Source organism: Colossoma macropomum, unplaced genomic scaffold (genome assembly GCF_904425465.1).
Source record: "Colossoma macropomum unplaced genomic scaffold, Colossoma_macropomum, whole genome shotgun sequence".
Classification (NCBI taxonomy): Eukaryota; Metazoa; Chordata; class Actinopteri; order Characiformes; family Serrasalmidae; genus Colossoma; species Colossoma macropomum.
The window spans coordinates 650,632-668,839 of NW_023495351.1; the positions used below are offsets into that span (position 1 = coordinate 650,632).

Sequence of the window (18,208 nt, forward strand, 5' to 3'; positions counted from 1 at the left end):
GATGCTTACAGGCCTTTTTCTTGCTTTCCTGTCCTCTTTTCTTCCCTCATTTCTCTTTATATGTAATTTTTAAGGAAGGCATTAACTGTGTACACTTTTGCAGCACAGTCTGCATGGTTCGTTTTCTGAGAAGCCTCCAAGTCTTTAGATAGATATAAACTTTATTAATCTTGAAGGAAATTGTGAATTGCTTTTAAAAGGCATGCGTGTCCTCATTTGTACTTGTGTTAAGCTGAATAAAAGTAATTTTTAGAGGTAAAAGGCTCCATGTTGCTTTCGTCAGTCTCCACTTTTAGATATAGACGTGTGGTTTTGCTGCTTTTTCTGTCTGATAAGCGATCAATACTTATGATGCTCACATTTCATTTTGAGAATCCTCAGATAAGAATATCAATATCAAATGTATTCTTTAAACAGCTCATTCAATGTTATGAAATTGTATGTTAAAATGTTGTTTTCCTTCTGCTCATCATACGTACATGCTGAGTAATCATAAATCAACTCTATAGCATGATGGTGGATCATTTATTTCAGTCCAATAAATTATCAGTTTATATTTTAAGTTTATTCAGGACTCATACAAAAGCTGATCTGCTACTGGCCTTCACTGAGAAAATCGGAAAACAAGGTTCCTTTGAGTTAAATTTACTTAAAAAGTCAAAATATGTTTTTAACAAGGTTTGTAAATGCCTCGTTTTTTCAGGGGTATTAAAGTGAATCCATGATTGAGCTCATTTAGCTCTTTTAACTCTTGAAAATGAAGGGATTTTTTTATTTATTCATTTATTTACTTACCATATTTGCACAGTGAATGTAAAAAAACAAAGATCTCTTAGCTTACAGTGGCTTAAATGAGTAAAAATACATTTTTAGCATAGAATTAGCAAATACACAAAGCTAGTATCTAGGCTAATGGCCTGAGGGCATTAAGGACATTGTAATGATTTTCTTAAAATGTATTTTTTATTAATAATTTACTTTCAATCTATAATTTGGGTAGCAGATTTGTACTTTCAAAGTGACATTGTCAGTGAATATCACTGTGTCATGAAAATAAAGAAAATAGACACTCATGATCTTCAGGAATATTTGGATGATGTCATTTCCTGTTGAGCATGTGTCTTGTGGAATATTCAAGATATTTCAGAGGGGTGAATGTGTGGGACCCTAAAATGTACATTTTTCATAACCTATAATGATCAACTCGTTTCAAGCATGAGATGTTAAGACTTTTTTAGTGTTTTAATGATTATAGTTTGAGGTAAAGTGTAGTTATAATGGAACAGGCGTTACTTATCTGAAACATGCATATGAGGGATGTTTTATCTGTGTGAATTAAATATCATTTACCTTTACACACATTTGTAAAATGAATATCACTCAACTGGAAAATAGCTCCCCAATTGCATTCAATTCTGAGATGATACCCAAAGACCAGCTGTATTGTATATAACAATTCAGAGTAGTCCACCAGACATAAATATCTAGCCAACAGTGGTCCTGTGATAAAGGACTAAACACTCCTATCTACTTCTGGATTACAATCTGTTTGAGCAGAATAACATTGTTTTTGAGATTTGTGTGCATTGTTGCATGGTGGAAATGTTATGCTTTTCCTTAAAATAAAAAAGCATTGCATATTGTTTAAAATATTTTGCAGCAACCCTGATAAAGAATTCGCCTTTTTACTTGAACAAGAACACTTGGCATCGTGATATTAGCCTTTTCATATTACTCAGTATCGGATCGGAAACAGTGGTATCGCCCACCCCTCCTGCCTGAGCAGCTCAACCCCTTTAAACGAGCTTTGTACTACTGAGAACTAATGTGGGCGCTTCCATTCACACGGATTGGAAGACCATACTGCATGTGCAGGCACTTTGTCAAACTTTTCCTTACGTAACCCAATTATAGTTTTCTTGTTTTTTATATTTTGGAACATTTAAGAAAACTGAGCCATTAACATGATACTGCTTTCTTCTTTTTTGCTTATTTGTGTATCAACGCTTACGTCGTCCCCCTCCGTAAGTCTGTGGTACATCCCATCCAGCTGATCGCTTTGATTTCAGTAACTGATTCTCACTCAGTCACCCGAAATCCTGCTGCCTTGCGCTTCGCTTTTATGCCATTGTCTTTGAACAAAACACCGTTTTTTGGTTCCCGGAGGGTTAAACTAACATTTCAGGTAGATACCCGTGCTTATTTCTTGGTCTTCAACCGTTTTTAAGCGGTAGGCCTCAGCTTCATCCTCGGTCTTGCTTGGCTTCATGGAGGGCAGTGAGCGCAGCAAAGCGCCGGCGTTACCGCCTCGATGCCCCTGCGGATTCTGGGGGTGAGTATCTCTGTTTTTAACCCTGTTTACTGTTAAATAAAGTGGATATTTGGACCGAAAATCGGTCAGCTCGAAACTAGAGACTTTGCTGTGTCGTCGTGGCCGGGTGGGGGGTTGGGGGAGATAACCAGCTGATTTTGTAAAAGACAGAAATCTGTAAATGTGAATTCAGTTCACTTCTGATGGGGCTGTAGTAACTACGGAGCCCCTAAGGTGACGTGGTGATTAATTTTTTTAAAGGCGTGGCCACGAATTACTATATTGAGGCCACGAGTTAAGTTTCCCATAACTAAATCTCAAATAGTTTGTGGCTTCAATATTGTAACTAGTGGCCTAAATGTATTAACTCTTGGCCTTAGTATGCTAATGTGTGGCCTTGCTTTATTAAAAAACAGTCACCATGTCACATTAGGGGCTCTGTAAATAACTCCCCCTGGTTAGGTTTTGAGAGTTAATGTCAGTGTTCTAGCTATATTAGTTCACTGTCAAATAATCAAAGTGGGATGGTTTGTCCTTAAAATGATTTGGGATTTGTTATAATTTGGTGAGTAAGGTTTTTTGTTATGTTTTTATTTTTTAAGTCTGAAGACCTTGGGTGTGAAACAAGTTGAGTATTCTAGGCTAGTTTGGCTCTCATTGAAATGGTTTTTGTTCCTCTGGGCCTTGGTGTGATCTACAAGGTCGTAAAATTAGGAAATGGATGACAGGCTCAACCCTGAACATGGGTGTAGAGCATTGTTATCTCAACCCTGCTCTTGGAACAGAGGCATTGTATTCTACTGTACTGTTACCTTAACGTTATAGTAAGGCCGTAATATGACTGGTGTTATCGTGGCAAATTACATCACAATATGCTTTCCTTGTCATATCGTAAATGTTAGTGCTTGAACAACACTGACCAACTGCATTTCTCACTACAGAGAGAGTATGATTCGACCTAGATTTAGTGCAGCGCAGTATGTGAAACATTAATCGCTGTATTCATGATTTAATAGTGTTTTGTCTGTTCTACCTTATCAAACTAAATTTGAAAGCTGATGGATATCTTGCACCATGAAAATGTCTTGAAGAATCGTGATGATATAGCTTTACCATGTTGACTACCTCTACAATACATTCTAGACAGTAGTAAGGGTGACCAATCCTGGTCTTGGATATCTACTACACTGCAGAGTTTAGCTCCATCTATAACTAAATTTATCTGATCCAGCTCATAAAGACCTCCAGAGTCTTGTAAATGTTTGAGCCAGGTGGGTTGGATCTGAAATCTCCAGAGTGGTAGATCTCCAGGACCAGGATTGGGCTCCTGGACTACAGACACTGAAAGCTCCATTTCAGGTGTTTATGGCAGAGCGTCCACAGGCCGCACCTGCTTTTAGCCATCCAGCGCCTGACGGGCTGTTTCTCCCTTCAAGAGGTCTTCATGCTTTTCATGGCACTTCTCTGAAAGGCATGGACGTCTGGTGGGGTTAAACAGCATGGCTTTTGTGCCCTTAGCAGTGGGAGTGCAGCTGGTTGATGCTTTATTTTCCCAAGGCAGAAAATTGTCAGAAAGCATCACTGTTGGCACAAAATTAGCAGATATCATGGAATTCCCTGTAGGTGAACTGGATGGATCCCTGTAGTGATCTAGGCTCTGCAGGAGCTGCTGTTATATCATTCAGGCCCATGTCCAGTTTTATTGTTTTTATAGTTCTTATGTATACTTATGATGCTGTAAAGACAGTCAGAATTAATTTACGTGACCTGTGACTTAGAATTAGTTATATGTCTGAACTTTTATTCTTCTGTAGCACCGAACCTTCAAAACTAATGTAACTAACAGGTACCAGAAGCCTGTACCCCACCAATCAGCATCAGCTGCATGCCTAAATCATCACCTACTCTGATAGACTTGCTCATGTGGTTTCCCACCCCTTTTTTTGGCTCTTCTCCTCTGCTGATATTGATTTTTATATTAACCAAATTCGATTGTTTTCTCCACATTCTCAATGTCACCTTTCTGCTCTGAAAGCAGAGAAAAAAAACAAAACCCGTTTTGGTTTGAAGACCGAGGGCCCCTCCAGCTCTTTACTGAACGGTCACAATGACCTGAATACGCAGTGGACTTCCAGTTTCTCCTGTGCTGGGTTCAGCTGTGTTTCATCTATTATGTTCCACACGAAAGAGAAACCTAGAATGCCAAACTAAGAGGTGGTGATGTGACAAGTAGAGCACAGACCTGAGGCATTATGATTAAATATAGCATCTGGGAAATGATTTCTAGGCTAATTTACATATGGGTTGTCAAAACATTCATTTGTCACTGTGCTTGCTGAACCATTTCCAGAGCTCTCCTCGAGGAAGTCCGGCATTTACAGTTACCCTCCAGTACCTAGTTTACCTTCACTGTAAAAAATAAAGGTGCCCATCCAGTAGGGTTCATTTTAGGTGCCTCCCAAAAGCTTCCCATATGCTTGGGTTGCTGGAGGAGCCATCAATGGTTCTACAAGCTCTTATAGGCACTTCTAACTACCTTACTTGGTTCCATCAGGCGCCACATTTCAGCACAGGGTTTCTGGAGGAACTCTCCTCAAGCACCTTTGGGGGTTCCTAGAAGATCTTATAGGACCAAATGGGGTTATTTATGAACCCTAGATATCCCTTTTTAGGGTGTTCCTCAAAGGTGTCTTGTATTGTAACAGGTTCCTTGAGTAACCAAAAGGCTTGATGAGTCTCCAGTTATAGCAGGCTGCAACAATCAGCACACCACCTCATTAAACACAACAGATTCAGCTCAGAAGCTACTTAGCAAGGCCTTGTGAACTGAATTGAGAGCGTTAGATGAGGGTAAACGCTGATCTCCACAGCACTTGGGCCCAGAAGGTCCCCAGTTTGACCAGCCTGACCTACATCCATTTAAAAGCATGACTGAACTGCCTATCTGTGTATAGGTTCTCTGTGACCATGTGAATACTAATACTTAATTTCAAGTTTACGTTCAAGAGGCTTTGTCATTTCAGTTACATACAAGTACACAGTGAAATGAAACAACATTCTTCCAGGACCAACAATACACTGTAATAAATACAAAAGACTTAGAATAAATACAAAACCGGGCACAGACAGTACATGGTATTGAGAATATGTAGAGCAAAGCAGGATGTAACATACAATGACATATTAGCAGATAGCCCAGCATATGAGAACATAGCAGTCACTGAGGTAGCAACCAGAACAAAAGCAATGGAATACAGTAGTGGTTCACCAGATATATAAATTATATAATTATAAGAATTAAAGTAAAGTATTATAAAGTATTTCAGTGTGAAATGCAATAATTATATTTGATTACAGTATGTCAGACAATTATGTCAAGAATTGCAATAAGTGGGGAGTGGGATAGGGTCATCTGCTGTGTGTGTTAGGGTTCTTAAAATACCAAACTACAGCTTTTAAATTTCAGTATATGGTTCATCAGTTATAATAATCAGTGAGTCCTTCATTAAATTAAATCAGATGATTAAATTGAACAAATCCATGCCATGACTGGAGTGCAGTGAGAAGTCAGGAACCAAACTTAGGTTTTATAACTGTGTTCTTCTAACCTACATATTTATAACTTCACTGAACACACATTCTTATTATTCTAATTTGCTCGCAGGTATTGTGCAGCCCAAGTAGTTGCTTCCTTATCAAAACAGGTACACTACTATTGGAAAAGTGATGACGTTTGTGAAGTTGCAAAAGTAGTTAGTCTCGTCATCACCTGGATAAACATCCGCTGTTTGTCAGAATTCCTCAGGGAGGAGTCCGCCCGTCACAAGACCAGCCCGGAGTGATTTAGGCCTGTGTTGCAATTATTCATACAGTTTATCTTCTGTTCTCTATAATACTAGTATGTACTGTATTAGGGCTCTTTTTTTTTTAGAAAAAAAAACAGTTAAAACTTCGAATAGTGATGCACAATGATGTCAGAGTCACATCATCGGAAGATATTTGGTTTAAAAAGAAAACTCAGCCTTGGATTGATGTTTAGATCTGATTATATTTTTTTAAAACCAATATTTGTTGACATTTGTTGAGTATAGTTGTATATAGCAATACATATAGCTATATAATATAGCTTTTATAGCAGTAATTATGCATCATTGCCGTCATGTGGAGACCTCATATGTGGAGACCTTAATTCTTAATTTTAATTTTTTTTTTATCTTTGCTGTTTTTGTTTAAAATAGAAAAAAAGCAGCAACTGCTCTTTTTACTTTGTCCATTGTTGGGCATTTAGAGTATAGTTATGAAGTTACAAATACATTTTGACAGCGACCAAATATTTTCTTAAAGTATTGCTGATTTCTCTGCTTTCAATCTTAGTTTATATAGAGATTGGACTATATCGCTTTCTCATTCGATACAGATACTGAAACCTTGAATATCAGCCAGTACCAAGCTCTTTTTAATTAAAGCACGTCACTCAACATGAGCATCCAGAAGTAGGCTGTCATGCTCTAACTACTCAATCACAGCAAGGATGTTATGTTCTAATATTTTTGTGACGGTTTAAAATATTGAATAGTAAATTAGTTCCTCTCTAACCTTCTTATAAGGATATTTTTTCTGTTGTTACAAGCTTGACATCGAAACAATAGAAGAACCCTTTTTGGTGCTATATAGAACCTTTTTCAGAAAGGTTTATTGAATTATTGAATCTACAGCCCATACTCCGTCAGTGTGAAGAAACCTTTCATGATACAAAGGACCCTTTAATCATGCAGGGAGTTCTTTGAGTGTACATGTTTCTATATAGAACCATTTTCTTTACTAAAGAACCCTTGAAGAGAACCATCTTTTTTTTAAGGGTGTGCAATGACCCATTTAACTCCAAACCACTCTGAATGATTCTGTTTACATCTCAACCATTGAATTATGCATAAAATGTAAGAAATCAATGGAATTCCCCTTTGAGGCAGCCCTGTGAGAGTTGACATATGTTTCAGTTTATCATATGTTTACATGTATACTTTAACCTTGTTCATAAATGGCTCTCAGGGCACTGGCCTCAGGCTCACGTGTTGGTTTCAGCTCACGTGTTTCAGGCGTCTGTAACCTATGGACACTGAGAAAAGCCTGGAGTGGCATTAGTTGAGCTCCCAGCGAGAACATGACACATTCACTCTCAGTTTACTTTACTCACTGCTGATAAGATTAAAGACTAGAATTCCTGTGGCTGTAACTCATTGATTTCAGCAAGAGCTCAGGTGTCTTCCCTTAACTCTGTTTGGCACGTTTAAGTAGCTCAGCCTGTTCGACGAGGGGGGAAAAAAGCTGCTCGAGCTAATATTAGCTGTAGTAATATTAGCCTTTGAGCTAATATGAATAAGATGGATGTTCTGGGAATAGATCCTCTTTCCTCTTTTTCTTTCTGTAGTTCAGCTGTTACAGTATGAGACTGGAATGTATAACTTATGATACAGAAGAAAGAGGTTTCTGTTCAAGCAGCGTAAAGAGCTGATGTGCTGCATGAGATTGGAGACAGGTGAATTTTTACAGATTTTTTTTTTTTTGTTGTTTTTTTGTTTTGTTTAATAGAGTTTCCACATAATTCAGTGTTTGAGATCTAAACAGAATCATTCAGAGTGGTTTGGTATAAAATGTGTAGGTCTTTGCCGTGACTGAGCTGCTATCATACTTAGTTTTTCTCAGGTTTTTCATGACTCCCTTTTTGCTGTTATCGCCGCCCATTGGTGAGATAACTGGTGGAGCTAATTGGTGAAATGTTTGTTTACAAATTTGCTACATCATAATTTTGACATACTGGTATCATCTTTAAATATCATTTTTACATACTGTGGTGTACTGTTACTGTCGTAATGCCCAACCTTATTTCAGACCAAACTACTTTCAATAACTTTGTTTACATCCTAATCATTTAATTATGCAGAAAAGTTTGAAAAAATGGTGGAGTTTCCCTTTGACATTATGCGGTGACTCTGAACTCTGTCCTGTGTTATTAGGTTTATTTATTATGAGTTTTTTTTTATCACAGCGTTCTCTAAAGCATGCCCAACCTTGCAACAGTAGCTATAAAAGAATGTGTTTGTGGGCAGAGCCTGGACAGGAGAACTGTGACACATTTGTAGTTAACTGATCTTATATTGAAATGAGTATAAAGCCCATTACAAGTTTGATTCAGGCAGATATCAGAAACGGTTATTTAATTGTTTGTTGCTATTTGTTCTTTGTTGGAAATCATGTTGTAATTTGCATATTAGCACACATTCTTACATTAGGTTTACTGTGTGGTGCTGGTTAAAATAGCGAGTTAATGTGGGTGATTTTGTTTTTGTGTTTATAGGTCCAGTAAAACCATGAACCTGTGCTCTAAATGTTTTGCCGGTAAGTTTCCTGCTGTTCGTCTCTGAGTGGGTGAATCTGTGTGAGAAAGACATGACATTATGTTGTAAAGCAAGCTAATGTGCTCATGACCTCATGTTCTTTGTTTTTCTGGTGAAAAGTCATCTGTAACCGTCTGGCAGGCTTTAAAGGCTCTGATTGCTTCACTGCATTTCAGTGTTTTGCTTTCTTAAACACTCCCAGGACAGCTAATGAGGGGTTAGTGATCAGGCATGTTAAATGATGTTAAACACTAAACTGTCCTGAGCTTTGGCCTTCAGGACTGCAGTTTGACTCCCATGATCATTTTTCATCTCTTGTTCTACTTTAAAAACCAGTAGGGGTAAAATAATTAAAAAATAAATAAATAACTTTATTTGCAGTTCAATTTTAATCCTGTTTTATTTGTTTCACTTAGACACAACTAAATAAACACTTTAATACACACCTAAAAAACAATGTTTACCCAGTTTACCCAGACAATGAACAGTTCTTTTCAGAGTATCAGCAAATGTAAACAACAGTACAATAACATTAATGCTAAGGGCGTAAAGAGACTTTAATTGGACTTCACGTTCATGTTTTGGGGCCTGTGATATGCTGGTTATGCTGGTGGAATCTGGTATTAAAAAAGAAAAGAGTAGAAATTAATTTGAATTAAATTGCTACTTTTTGTCAATGAACTAATTTAATGAATATTTAAAATAAAAGTGAAGAAAATAAAAATGGAGATTTAACATACTTTTACATTCAGTATCCTTGAGAGCCTCAAGGCTGAAGCTTCAGCACTTGGCTAGAAAACAGTGGCTAAATTAGCCTAGTTAGCAAGATGATAATGATAATAAAAATAAATATACAACCCTGTTTCCAAAAAAGTTGGGATGCTGTGCAAAATGTAAATAAAAACAGAATGCAATGAAATGCAAATAATTTAAACCCTATTTTTAATTATATAGCACAAAGATAACATATCAAATGTTAAAGCTAAGAAATTTAATTATTTTTTGAACAATACATGCCCATTTTGAATTTGATGCTGCACATTTAAAAAAAGTTGGCACAGGGGTAACAAAAGATTAGTAACATTGTGTAATGCTAAAAAAAAACAAAAAAAAACTGGTGGTTAATTGGCAACAGTAATCAGTAACATGATTGGGTATAAAAAGAGCATCCCAGAGGCAAAGTCTTTTAGAAGTAAAGATGGGGAGGGGTTCACCACTCTGAGAAAGACTGCATGGGCAAATAGTGCAACAATTCAAGAATAAAGTTTCCCAACATAAAATAGCAAAAAATCTGTGGTATATAATATGATTAAAAGATTCAGAGAATCTGGAGAAATCTCTGTATGCAAGGGACAAAGCCAAAAACCAGTCTTGGCTGGCTGTGATCTTCGGGTCCTCAAACAGCACTGCATTAAAAACAGACACGATTCAGTAGTGGTTCATCTTTCATTGCTGCATCCACAAATACAAGTTAAAAGTCTACCGTGCAAAGAAGAGACCATATATTAACAGGATCCAGAAACTCTGCCGTCTTTTCTGGGCCCAAGCTCATTTAAGATGGACCGAGGCAATGTGGAACAGTGTCCTGCGGTCCAACAAATCAAAATTTGGAAATCGTGGACAAGGTGTTGTCCGGGCTAATAGGAAGAGGGACAGTCCAGCTTATAAGTGCACACTTCAAAAGCCAGCATCCATGATGTTATAGGGGGGCATTAGTGTACATTACTGCTGAGCGATATATACAGTTTTGGGAGCAACATTAGCTGCCATCCAGACAACGTCTTTTTCAGGGAAGGGCTTGCTTATTTCAGTAAGACGATGTTAAACCGTATTCTGCATGTATTACAGCAGCATGGCTCTGTAGTAAAAGGGTCGCGATGCTGAACTGGCCTGCCCGCAGTCCAGACCTGTCACCCTGTTGAAAACATTTGGCACATTATGAAATGAAAAATACAACAAAGAAAACCCAGAACTGTTGAGCTAATATATATAGGGTTTAAATATTTTGCGCATCATTGCATCCTGTTTTTATTTACATTTTGCACAGCTTCCCAGTCTTTTATAAATGGGGTTGTAATAACAAAAGTGAAGCAATAATAACGTGAAATTTTAAATAGCACCTTCTTAACACAAGGTTACAAAGTGCAATTAAAACAAAAGACTTAATATTAAGGTTTTCTATTCATTAGTTGGATGTAAGTTAAAAAATGTAAAATAAAAGCATGATAGTTAGGCCAGTCACAATAGGAAGGTTTATTTTTAACTGTAGCTCTTATTTTGATATCTAATAAGTGATCCAGTTTACTGCAAAAGAAATAAGCTGCTTTGTATAACAGCGACGTCTGGTGGTTAGTGCTGAAGGCTCGTTCTACTGTTGCTCTCCGCAGTCAGATTTTGTGCTTTTGTGAATGGAGGAGGAGCCTGTCAGGTATGTGTCCTCTGTAAAGGTATTAAAAGCCTGCTGTGTTCCTTTCTCAGACATCCAGAAGAAACAGTCGGACATTGAGTGTTCCACAAAGTCCAGTCCAGCTTCTGGAAGCAGCCAGTCATCCGTCTACAACAGTGACACCAGCAGCAGCAACAGCAGTAGTAGTGCAGGCCAGGCTTTACTGACAGTACAGAAGTGCTCAGAGCAGAACTCAACTAAACAAGCTGACCTCACAGCACAGGAAGGTAAGAGCTTTGGCTCCACCTGCTGGAGACCATGTAATAGTGTATGTGAGAAATAAGAACAGCTGCTCTATCACTCTCTTAAGCAGCACTTTCACTAGATTTTTGCAGTTCGCATCACCTTTTGAAATGGGTGTGACTGAGGCTGGTCTGGGAGATGGCTGATGGGAAAAAATCCTCCATTTCAGTGCAGTCAGCAAGCTAGCCAACTCGCTGACCATAAACAGCAACAGCAAAATAGTTCACATAGTTATATCAGGTAATTATATACTCACCACAGCGTTGTGCTATACACTGATCTCTGTAGCTGGTGTAGATAACTGGCATGGTTAGTGGCAGTGGAGTGACTTTTGTGCAGCCGCAATTAGCCCAAAAGCTAACACTGCAGTTGGCAAGTAAAATCACAAAAGTAAAAATAATAATGCCGTCTATAGTTAGTATAGTATAGTTATTTATAGTCAGTGGGGAAGAAATGCTAGAGGGTTTGTGTTTAAAAACTGATGAAATCCATTTTGAAGGTTCAGTGCTGCCATCTGAGGCCCTGCCCTTTTAGTGGTCAGCACAGCCAAAGCAGCAGCGCTATTGGTCAGTTCACGTCAAAGTTCCCCTAATTTCACATGCCAAGTTTATTCGCCCTGGAAGTCTGTGAGGTGAACTTGCTCATCAGGCAGACTGAGAGAATATCTAACTAAAGCTGCTTTTATAAAATTTTATCCAGCATTACAACACTGGAGTAAACCCAAGTTTAAAAAGTAGTTCTGGTTACTTTTGCTTTTCCTGGGTTTCCTGGTATCCATGCTATTCAGAAAACTCTGCCTGCTGGTTACAAATTGCCACAGATTCTTCCTGTTCATGGAGATTTGAGAGACTATATAAAACTATACAAATTCACAAACAGCCTTGACCGAAGACGTCGTGAAAATGTTTTTTTTGAAAACGTACACGTTTTGCAGACTGAATTTATCGCTTTCTGATTGGTGTCTGTTATGAGTTCCAAAGCAACAGGGTTTCAGTTCTTTTCAAGGAATCACATCATTGTCCATTGTAATCGGCCGGTAGGCTACAAATGTGGCAGACAGAGATTCAATGAAAAATTGAGGGATCAGTGTGAGTCTACTGCAGCCTGTATTCCCTCTGAGCTGATGTTTTTGGTCTGTGCTCTAGTTTCCCTGCAGAGCACATGGAATTTGGCATTCTGTAATGTGACCATGACTTTTTACTCAAGTTTAAGGCAAGGCATTATTGGCATTATTGAAATTGAAGCAAATCTTCACCGCGGATATATTAGTACTCCGTATTTAGACCTGTATACATCTTCTGCCTCAATATTTTGTGGGCTTCAGGCAAGTTTTAAAGGGCCTATGTTATATTTCTCTTGGATTTTATTTTTTCCTCGCTGAGGTCCACTTATGTGTGTGTGGTTTAAAGGCAGAAATAAGCTGTTTTTGTTACTGTGCCCGATAGACTGAAATATGTGAGATTTGTTCTTATTGACTGTACTGTATTGTGAATCACTCAAAAAGCAGTCTGAGCTGAAACACTCCTTTAACTTCAGTGTCAGTGGGTGGGGCTTAACTACTGTGTGCGGAATAGGTGGATATATGTAAATGTGCTGGTTTTTGTGACATCACAGATAGTGAATTTAGAACAAGATGTTTTAGTAGTTCACTTTTCATATATAGACTGTATGAGCTGGAGAGTGAATGGTATGTTTTGAAACTTTACCAGAAAATTTCCGGAGTTTTTAAACACTATGATAGCCCCTTTAATTAAAGGCAGTATTTTCATTAATTATAAATAAACAGCATTTAATTTCATGTAGACTAATAATAAACAAAAATGTGTTTAAATTGTTAAGTAGATCTATTTTTAATACATTAAACTCTATTAATACAGCAGTAGCCTCTCTATGTCCAGTAGAGGGGGCTGTTACCATCTTTATTGTGCTTCCTCTGTACACAAAACGTAAGATTTAATGGAGAGCAGCTGTCACTCTGTGGCAGGACTTTGGGTCTAGAATAATCCAGTGATTAATTGTTCAACAGCTGACTGTCAGCTTTAGTCCCAGTTAATGTTTCACTCATTCATATGATAAAAGTAGAACAGCATAGATTTGAAATGGTATCTTAGCAGACAGGCTCATTTGCATTGAGGGTGCAGGAATGTTGTAAAGTGGAAAATAAAGTCACTGACCTGAAATTAGGTACAATTACACAAACTGATCTTCTTCATTTTATTCATAGCTGAAGCCAAGCCTAATTAAAATGAATTAAAAATAATTGAAGTAACAGAAATGCAGACTAATCCTTTTTAATGTGTCAGAGCAAATTCATGAGGTAAAATAAGCAAATGTGTAAAAATAAAAGTGCCAAAAATGATTCCTTTTGTGGGGTTCTTACAGTGGATGTTCCACTAGAGATCCGTTTAAATAACTTTTAACATAATGGTTCTAGAAAGAACTATTAAATTGATATGTAACCTTTACATTACATACGTTCTTTAAACCATGAAAAGTTTCTTTACAATCTTTTTCAGAACAAAAGCGGTTCTTCCATCATTCAAAGAACTCTGTGTGGTGTAGTTGGGTAATTAAGAGTTTAGGTACTTACGTATTTTTTGTATGATTAGTACTCAAGTATATTTGAAATTAAATACTTCATACATGTTTTTACTTAAGTCACATGCAAAAGTTTATGTAAGTGAAAATAACACATCAGGTTAGGAACAAACCTAAACTACATTTTTATCTCATTTTTGTGCACAGTGTCAATGTATTTGCTTAGTTTAACAAAAAATAAAACATTATGTGTAAATTTGGCCATAACTTTTGCACAGGCCGCTTTTTTGTTTATTGGTTTGCCAATATGTTAAATTATATATAAGTGAAAATCAACAAAACACAATTTGACCAGGGAAGTCCAAACTTTTGCATACAACTATACTTAGAAACATACCTTTTACCCTTTGCATTTTCATGTGGACCTTCAGAGAATTTTTCCTTGTTTTTCTCTTGCCACTCAAGCTCCAACACATTTACTTTATTGAAACATCCAAATTGATAACAGTATTGATAATAGTGCTGTATCTGTGGTTTCCTTTCAGGAGCTTCACATACAGAACCTCTCTGCACATCAGCTAAACGGCCATGTGATTCAGGTATACCGCTAGTGCTAAAACTATGGCTGTGTTGGCTGAACTGTTGTTTGCTTGTTCTAATGTATGAATGTATGTATGCTTTTATTTTAGGACTGTTAAAGTGAACGTTAATCGTTTTAGTCGTATCTCTAGTTCAGACTGAAGCTCAGCTGTAGTGCTGTATGTCGCTCTGATAGAATCTGTGATTGTAGAGCTCTCGTTCAAATACAGCTTTTAAACGTCTTAAAGCAAAACCTTTAGCACCTTCAGCAGACTACGCTGGACAGATGCTTGCCGGAGTACTATGAATAAATCAACCAGCAGCAAACTAATAGCAGCAGCTTGTTAGAGCTTCATTTCCCCTTGAAATCCTCCACTGTAACAAGAACCCACAAGCTGTATGAACAAGAGCAAGAGATACAATCATGGAGGAGCTGAACCACTGACTGTGTATATGATATATACTCACTGACTGTATGTATGTGTTTGTGTATGGAAAAATAAACTTCTGAATATTTTAGTGCACAGGTAAACTCAACATATAAATTGAAATTGTGCTATAATTGGCAGAAAAATGCCAAATTTAAGTGTATTCTGTATAGTGGATGTGATTGTTTTCATTTAGAAAATCAACCAAATATACACTGATCAGGCATAACATTTATAACTCCTTGTTTCTACACTCATTGTCCATTTTATCAGCTCCACTTACTATATAGGTGCACTTTGTAGTTCTACAGTTACAGACTGTAGTCCATCTGTTTCTCTGCGTACTTTGTTACCCCGCTTTTACCCTGTTCTTCAGTGGTCAGGACCCCCATAGACCCTCACAGAGCAGGTACTATTTGGGTGGTGGATCATTCTCAGGACTCTGTTAGTGACACTAACGTGGTGGTGGTGTGTTAGCGTGTGTTGTGCTGGTACGAGTGGATCAGACACAGCAGTGCTGCTGGAGTTTTTAAACACTGTCCACTCTATTAGACGCACCTGCATTGTTAGTCCACCCTGTAAATGTAAAGCCAGAGACAATAGCTCATCTCTTTCTGTACAGTATGAGCTAATCATCCTCTAGTCCTTCATTGGTGGTCACAGGACGCTGGTCACAGGACGCTGCCCACAGGACGCTGTTGGCTGGATATTTTTGATTGGTGGACTATTCTCGGTCCAGCAGTGACACTGAGGTGTTTAAAATCTCCAGCAGCACTGCTGTGTCTGATCCACTCAGACCAGCGCAACACACACTCACACCACCACCACATCAGTGTTACTGCAGTGCTGAAAATGATTCACCACCCAAATAGTACCTGCTCTGTGAGGGTCTATGGGGGTCCTGACCACTGAAGAACAGGGTAAAAGGGGGCTAACAAAGTATGCAGAGAAACAGATGGACTACAGTCTGTAACTGTAGAACTACAAAGTGCCCCTATAGAGTAAGTGAAGCTGATAAAATGAACAATGAGCGTAGAAACTAGAGGGTGGTCATAATGTTATGCCTGATTGGTGTATTATTATCGGCTGGACGTGAGTAATGAAAATTTGAAACTGATTTTATGTTTAGGTTCTGCATTCACCCAGTGAAAAATGTTTCTAAATTATCAAAAGTTGTAAATATGTAATAAATAATCTATTCAATTCTGTCTAATTCTATCTTCAAAACAATCTAATCAATTGTTTTACTTATTTATATATTAACTTTTAATCTCTCTCTCTCTCTCTCTCTCTCTCTCTCTCTCTCTCTCTCTATCTCTCTATCTATCTATCTATGTGTAGATGAGGAGTCTGTGAGGAAGAAAGCACGAATTTCTCCGGAGGAGCAAAAGCAGAAGAGCCGTCGTCGCTGTTTCCGCTGTCAGAGTAAACTGGAGCTGGTTCAGCAGGAGCTGGGTTCCTGCCGCTGCGGTCAGTACTCTGCACTCCACCCTTAACGTATACAACTGCGTACACAATAGCTGTGTCTGTGCGATGTATTCTTTCGTAGCATGGCTAGATATGATCTCATAACAAGATTTGTCTTGAATGTTAGTGGCAGATCAGACTTATTAAGGTGGGAACAGATTACATTTTCCAAACCAGTCCAAAGATTTGAGAAAGTAGAACTCAGCATGATGGTGCCCTTTTCCTGCCCAGGGACAAGCATGACAGCACTGTGACTGTAGGCCAACATCCACTACCAGAAACTTAATGTTGCCTACACTTCCTGTAGTGTATTACAGTCTGTCAGAATGACTGTGTGGATCATATGGACATTATAGAGGGCTTTTTAAATCAAACATCAGTAGGAGCACATGCATCATATGAACATTAATATAGTAATAAGTAATTAAAATAATTGTGTAATTTAATTAAGTCTACAATTAAAAGCCATGTGTTCATAATCAATATGATGGATCATTGTTGCAGCACCAACTCTTGATCTGCTATGTTCAGCTTGTAGGCTTTTCGTCTCGTGATTTTTCTCTCTCTTTTGCTGTGTAGGTTATGTGTTCTGCATGCGGCATCGCCTGCCCGAGCAGCACGACTGTGTGTTTGACCACCAGGGCCGCGGGCGGCAGGAAGCTGTGAGGAAAATGGTGAAGCTTGAGCGCAAGGTGGGCCGCTCATGCCAGCGAATAGGGGAAGAGTGTTCCTGAGCCACAGCCAATCAGAGGAAGGCTCGAGTTGCATCTGAACACGTCCCATTTGTGCAGGTTGGACGTGGAGATGGTCAGTCAGAAAGACTCGGGGACCCGACCATGTTTTAAACTGCCCGAGCTGCTGCTGCCCAACTCTCAACTGCACTCAGCATTAACCTGGACTCTGAACTTGAGAGACCATTTGGTCAGTTCTGATTCTCTGCAGGCTGAAGCAGACTGTCCTAAAGCAGCATGGTGGAGGCTGGCTGCTCAGTCTTCAGGGCTTCTCAGGTGTGGGTGGAGGGTTTGACCACAGCTTTCTACCTTCTCCTCAACTCCAACCTCTTTCAAGGCCTTTCGGTGTGTGTGTGTGTGTGTGAGAGAGAGGCTGCGCTGAAGTTTTGTTCTTTGTTTGTTTTACTGGCAGTGGTAGTTAACAATGTTATGAGTGAGTAAAGTCTCTGAAAGACCAACCCAGGCAGCCTGAAGCCGAACAAATTCTTCTAAATCCTCAATGGTGACCTCCTCCAATGCATCCTCGTCTGTTTCATCCTCTCTTCCTCCTCACACCTGCTTCAGGATTGACACGACAGCAGCCCCATCAGAGTGTCCCGGCTGCTGTGGTTAAAGAGGTTTCAGTTGGACTCCTCAGGTCAGGAGTTATTTTTAGTTTGAGTCCTTTTTTTACACCTCTTTTTGGTTTTTGCTTTAAAGTGGAATGAAAAGAAATTAATATTAAACTATCTTGAACTTTTTATTTAACTATTATTTGATTTGCTCATATAGTTAGTATAGAACAAGTCATTTCTGGATTATTTAGAGTTGCTGTCCCCCACTTTAATTTTGCTGATTCTCCTTGTTCTGTAAAAACAAAAATAAATCTGAATGAAAGTGTGTTGTATCGTTTCCTTTTCCTGAGAAACAGAAAAGGCAGAAACACGCTGTGTTGTGTAACTTGTAATTTGATGGTTACCTGCTGCTTCAAGTGAAGACAAGACTTTTAAGTCATAGTTTCTGGTAAATGAGAACGGAGTCTGATTTCAGTCCTGACGAGGTTTCGGTTTTACTAATATGTGCAGACTCCA

At 38.4% G+C, this 18,208-nt stretch overlaps 1 protein-coding gene across 2 annotated transcripts; it reads left to right on the forward strand.

Moving 5' to 3' along the window:
- Positions 1-1,998: 1,998 nt before the first annotated feature.
- Positions 1,999-18,017, forward strand: LOC118801871 (AN1-type zinc finger protein 3-like). Of its 2 annotated transcripts, none has more exons than XM_036562266.1 (6): positions 1,999-2,332; positions 8,667-8,707; positions 11,185-11,379; positions 14,479-14,532; positions 16,282-16,410; positions 16,987-18,017. In XM_036562266.1, the coding sequence occupies exons 1-6, from the start codon at positions 2,268-2,270 to the stop codon at positions 17,139-17,141; spliced, it is 639 nt and encodes a 212-aa protein (XP_036418159.1). In that variant the 5' UTR covers positions 1,999-2,267; the 3' UTR covers positions 17,142-18,017. The 2 variants fall into 2 exon arrangements, with proteins under 2 accessions (XP_036418159.1, XP_036418160.1); XM_036562267.1 differs by lacking the exon at positions 1,999-2,332 and adding an exon at positions 7,504-7,847.
- The last annotated feature ends 191 nt before the right edge of the window (positions 18,018-18,208 follow it).

Coding starts and splice junctions, on each gene's coding strand:
- LOC118801871 (XM_036562266.1), top strand. CDS start 2,268: ATGGAGGGCAGTGAGCGCAGCAAAGCGCCGGCGTTACCGCCTCGATGC. Junction 11,380..14,478: donor TGACCTCACAGCACAGGAAG/GTAAGAGCTTTG, acceptor GTTTCCTTTCAG/GAGCTTCACATACAGAACCT. Junction 16,411..16,986: donor GCTGGGTTCCTGCCGCTGCG/GTCAGTACTCTG, acceptor TTTGCTGTGTAG/GTTATGTGTTCTGCATGCGG.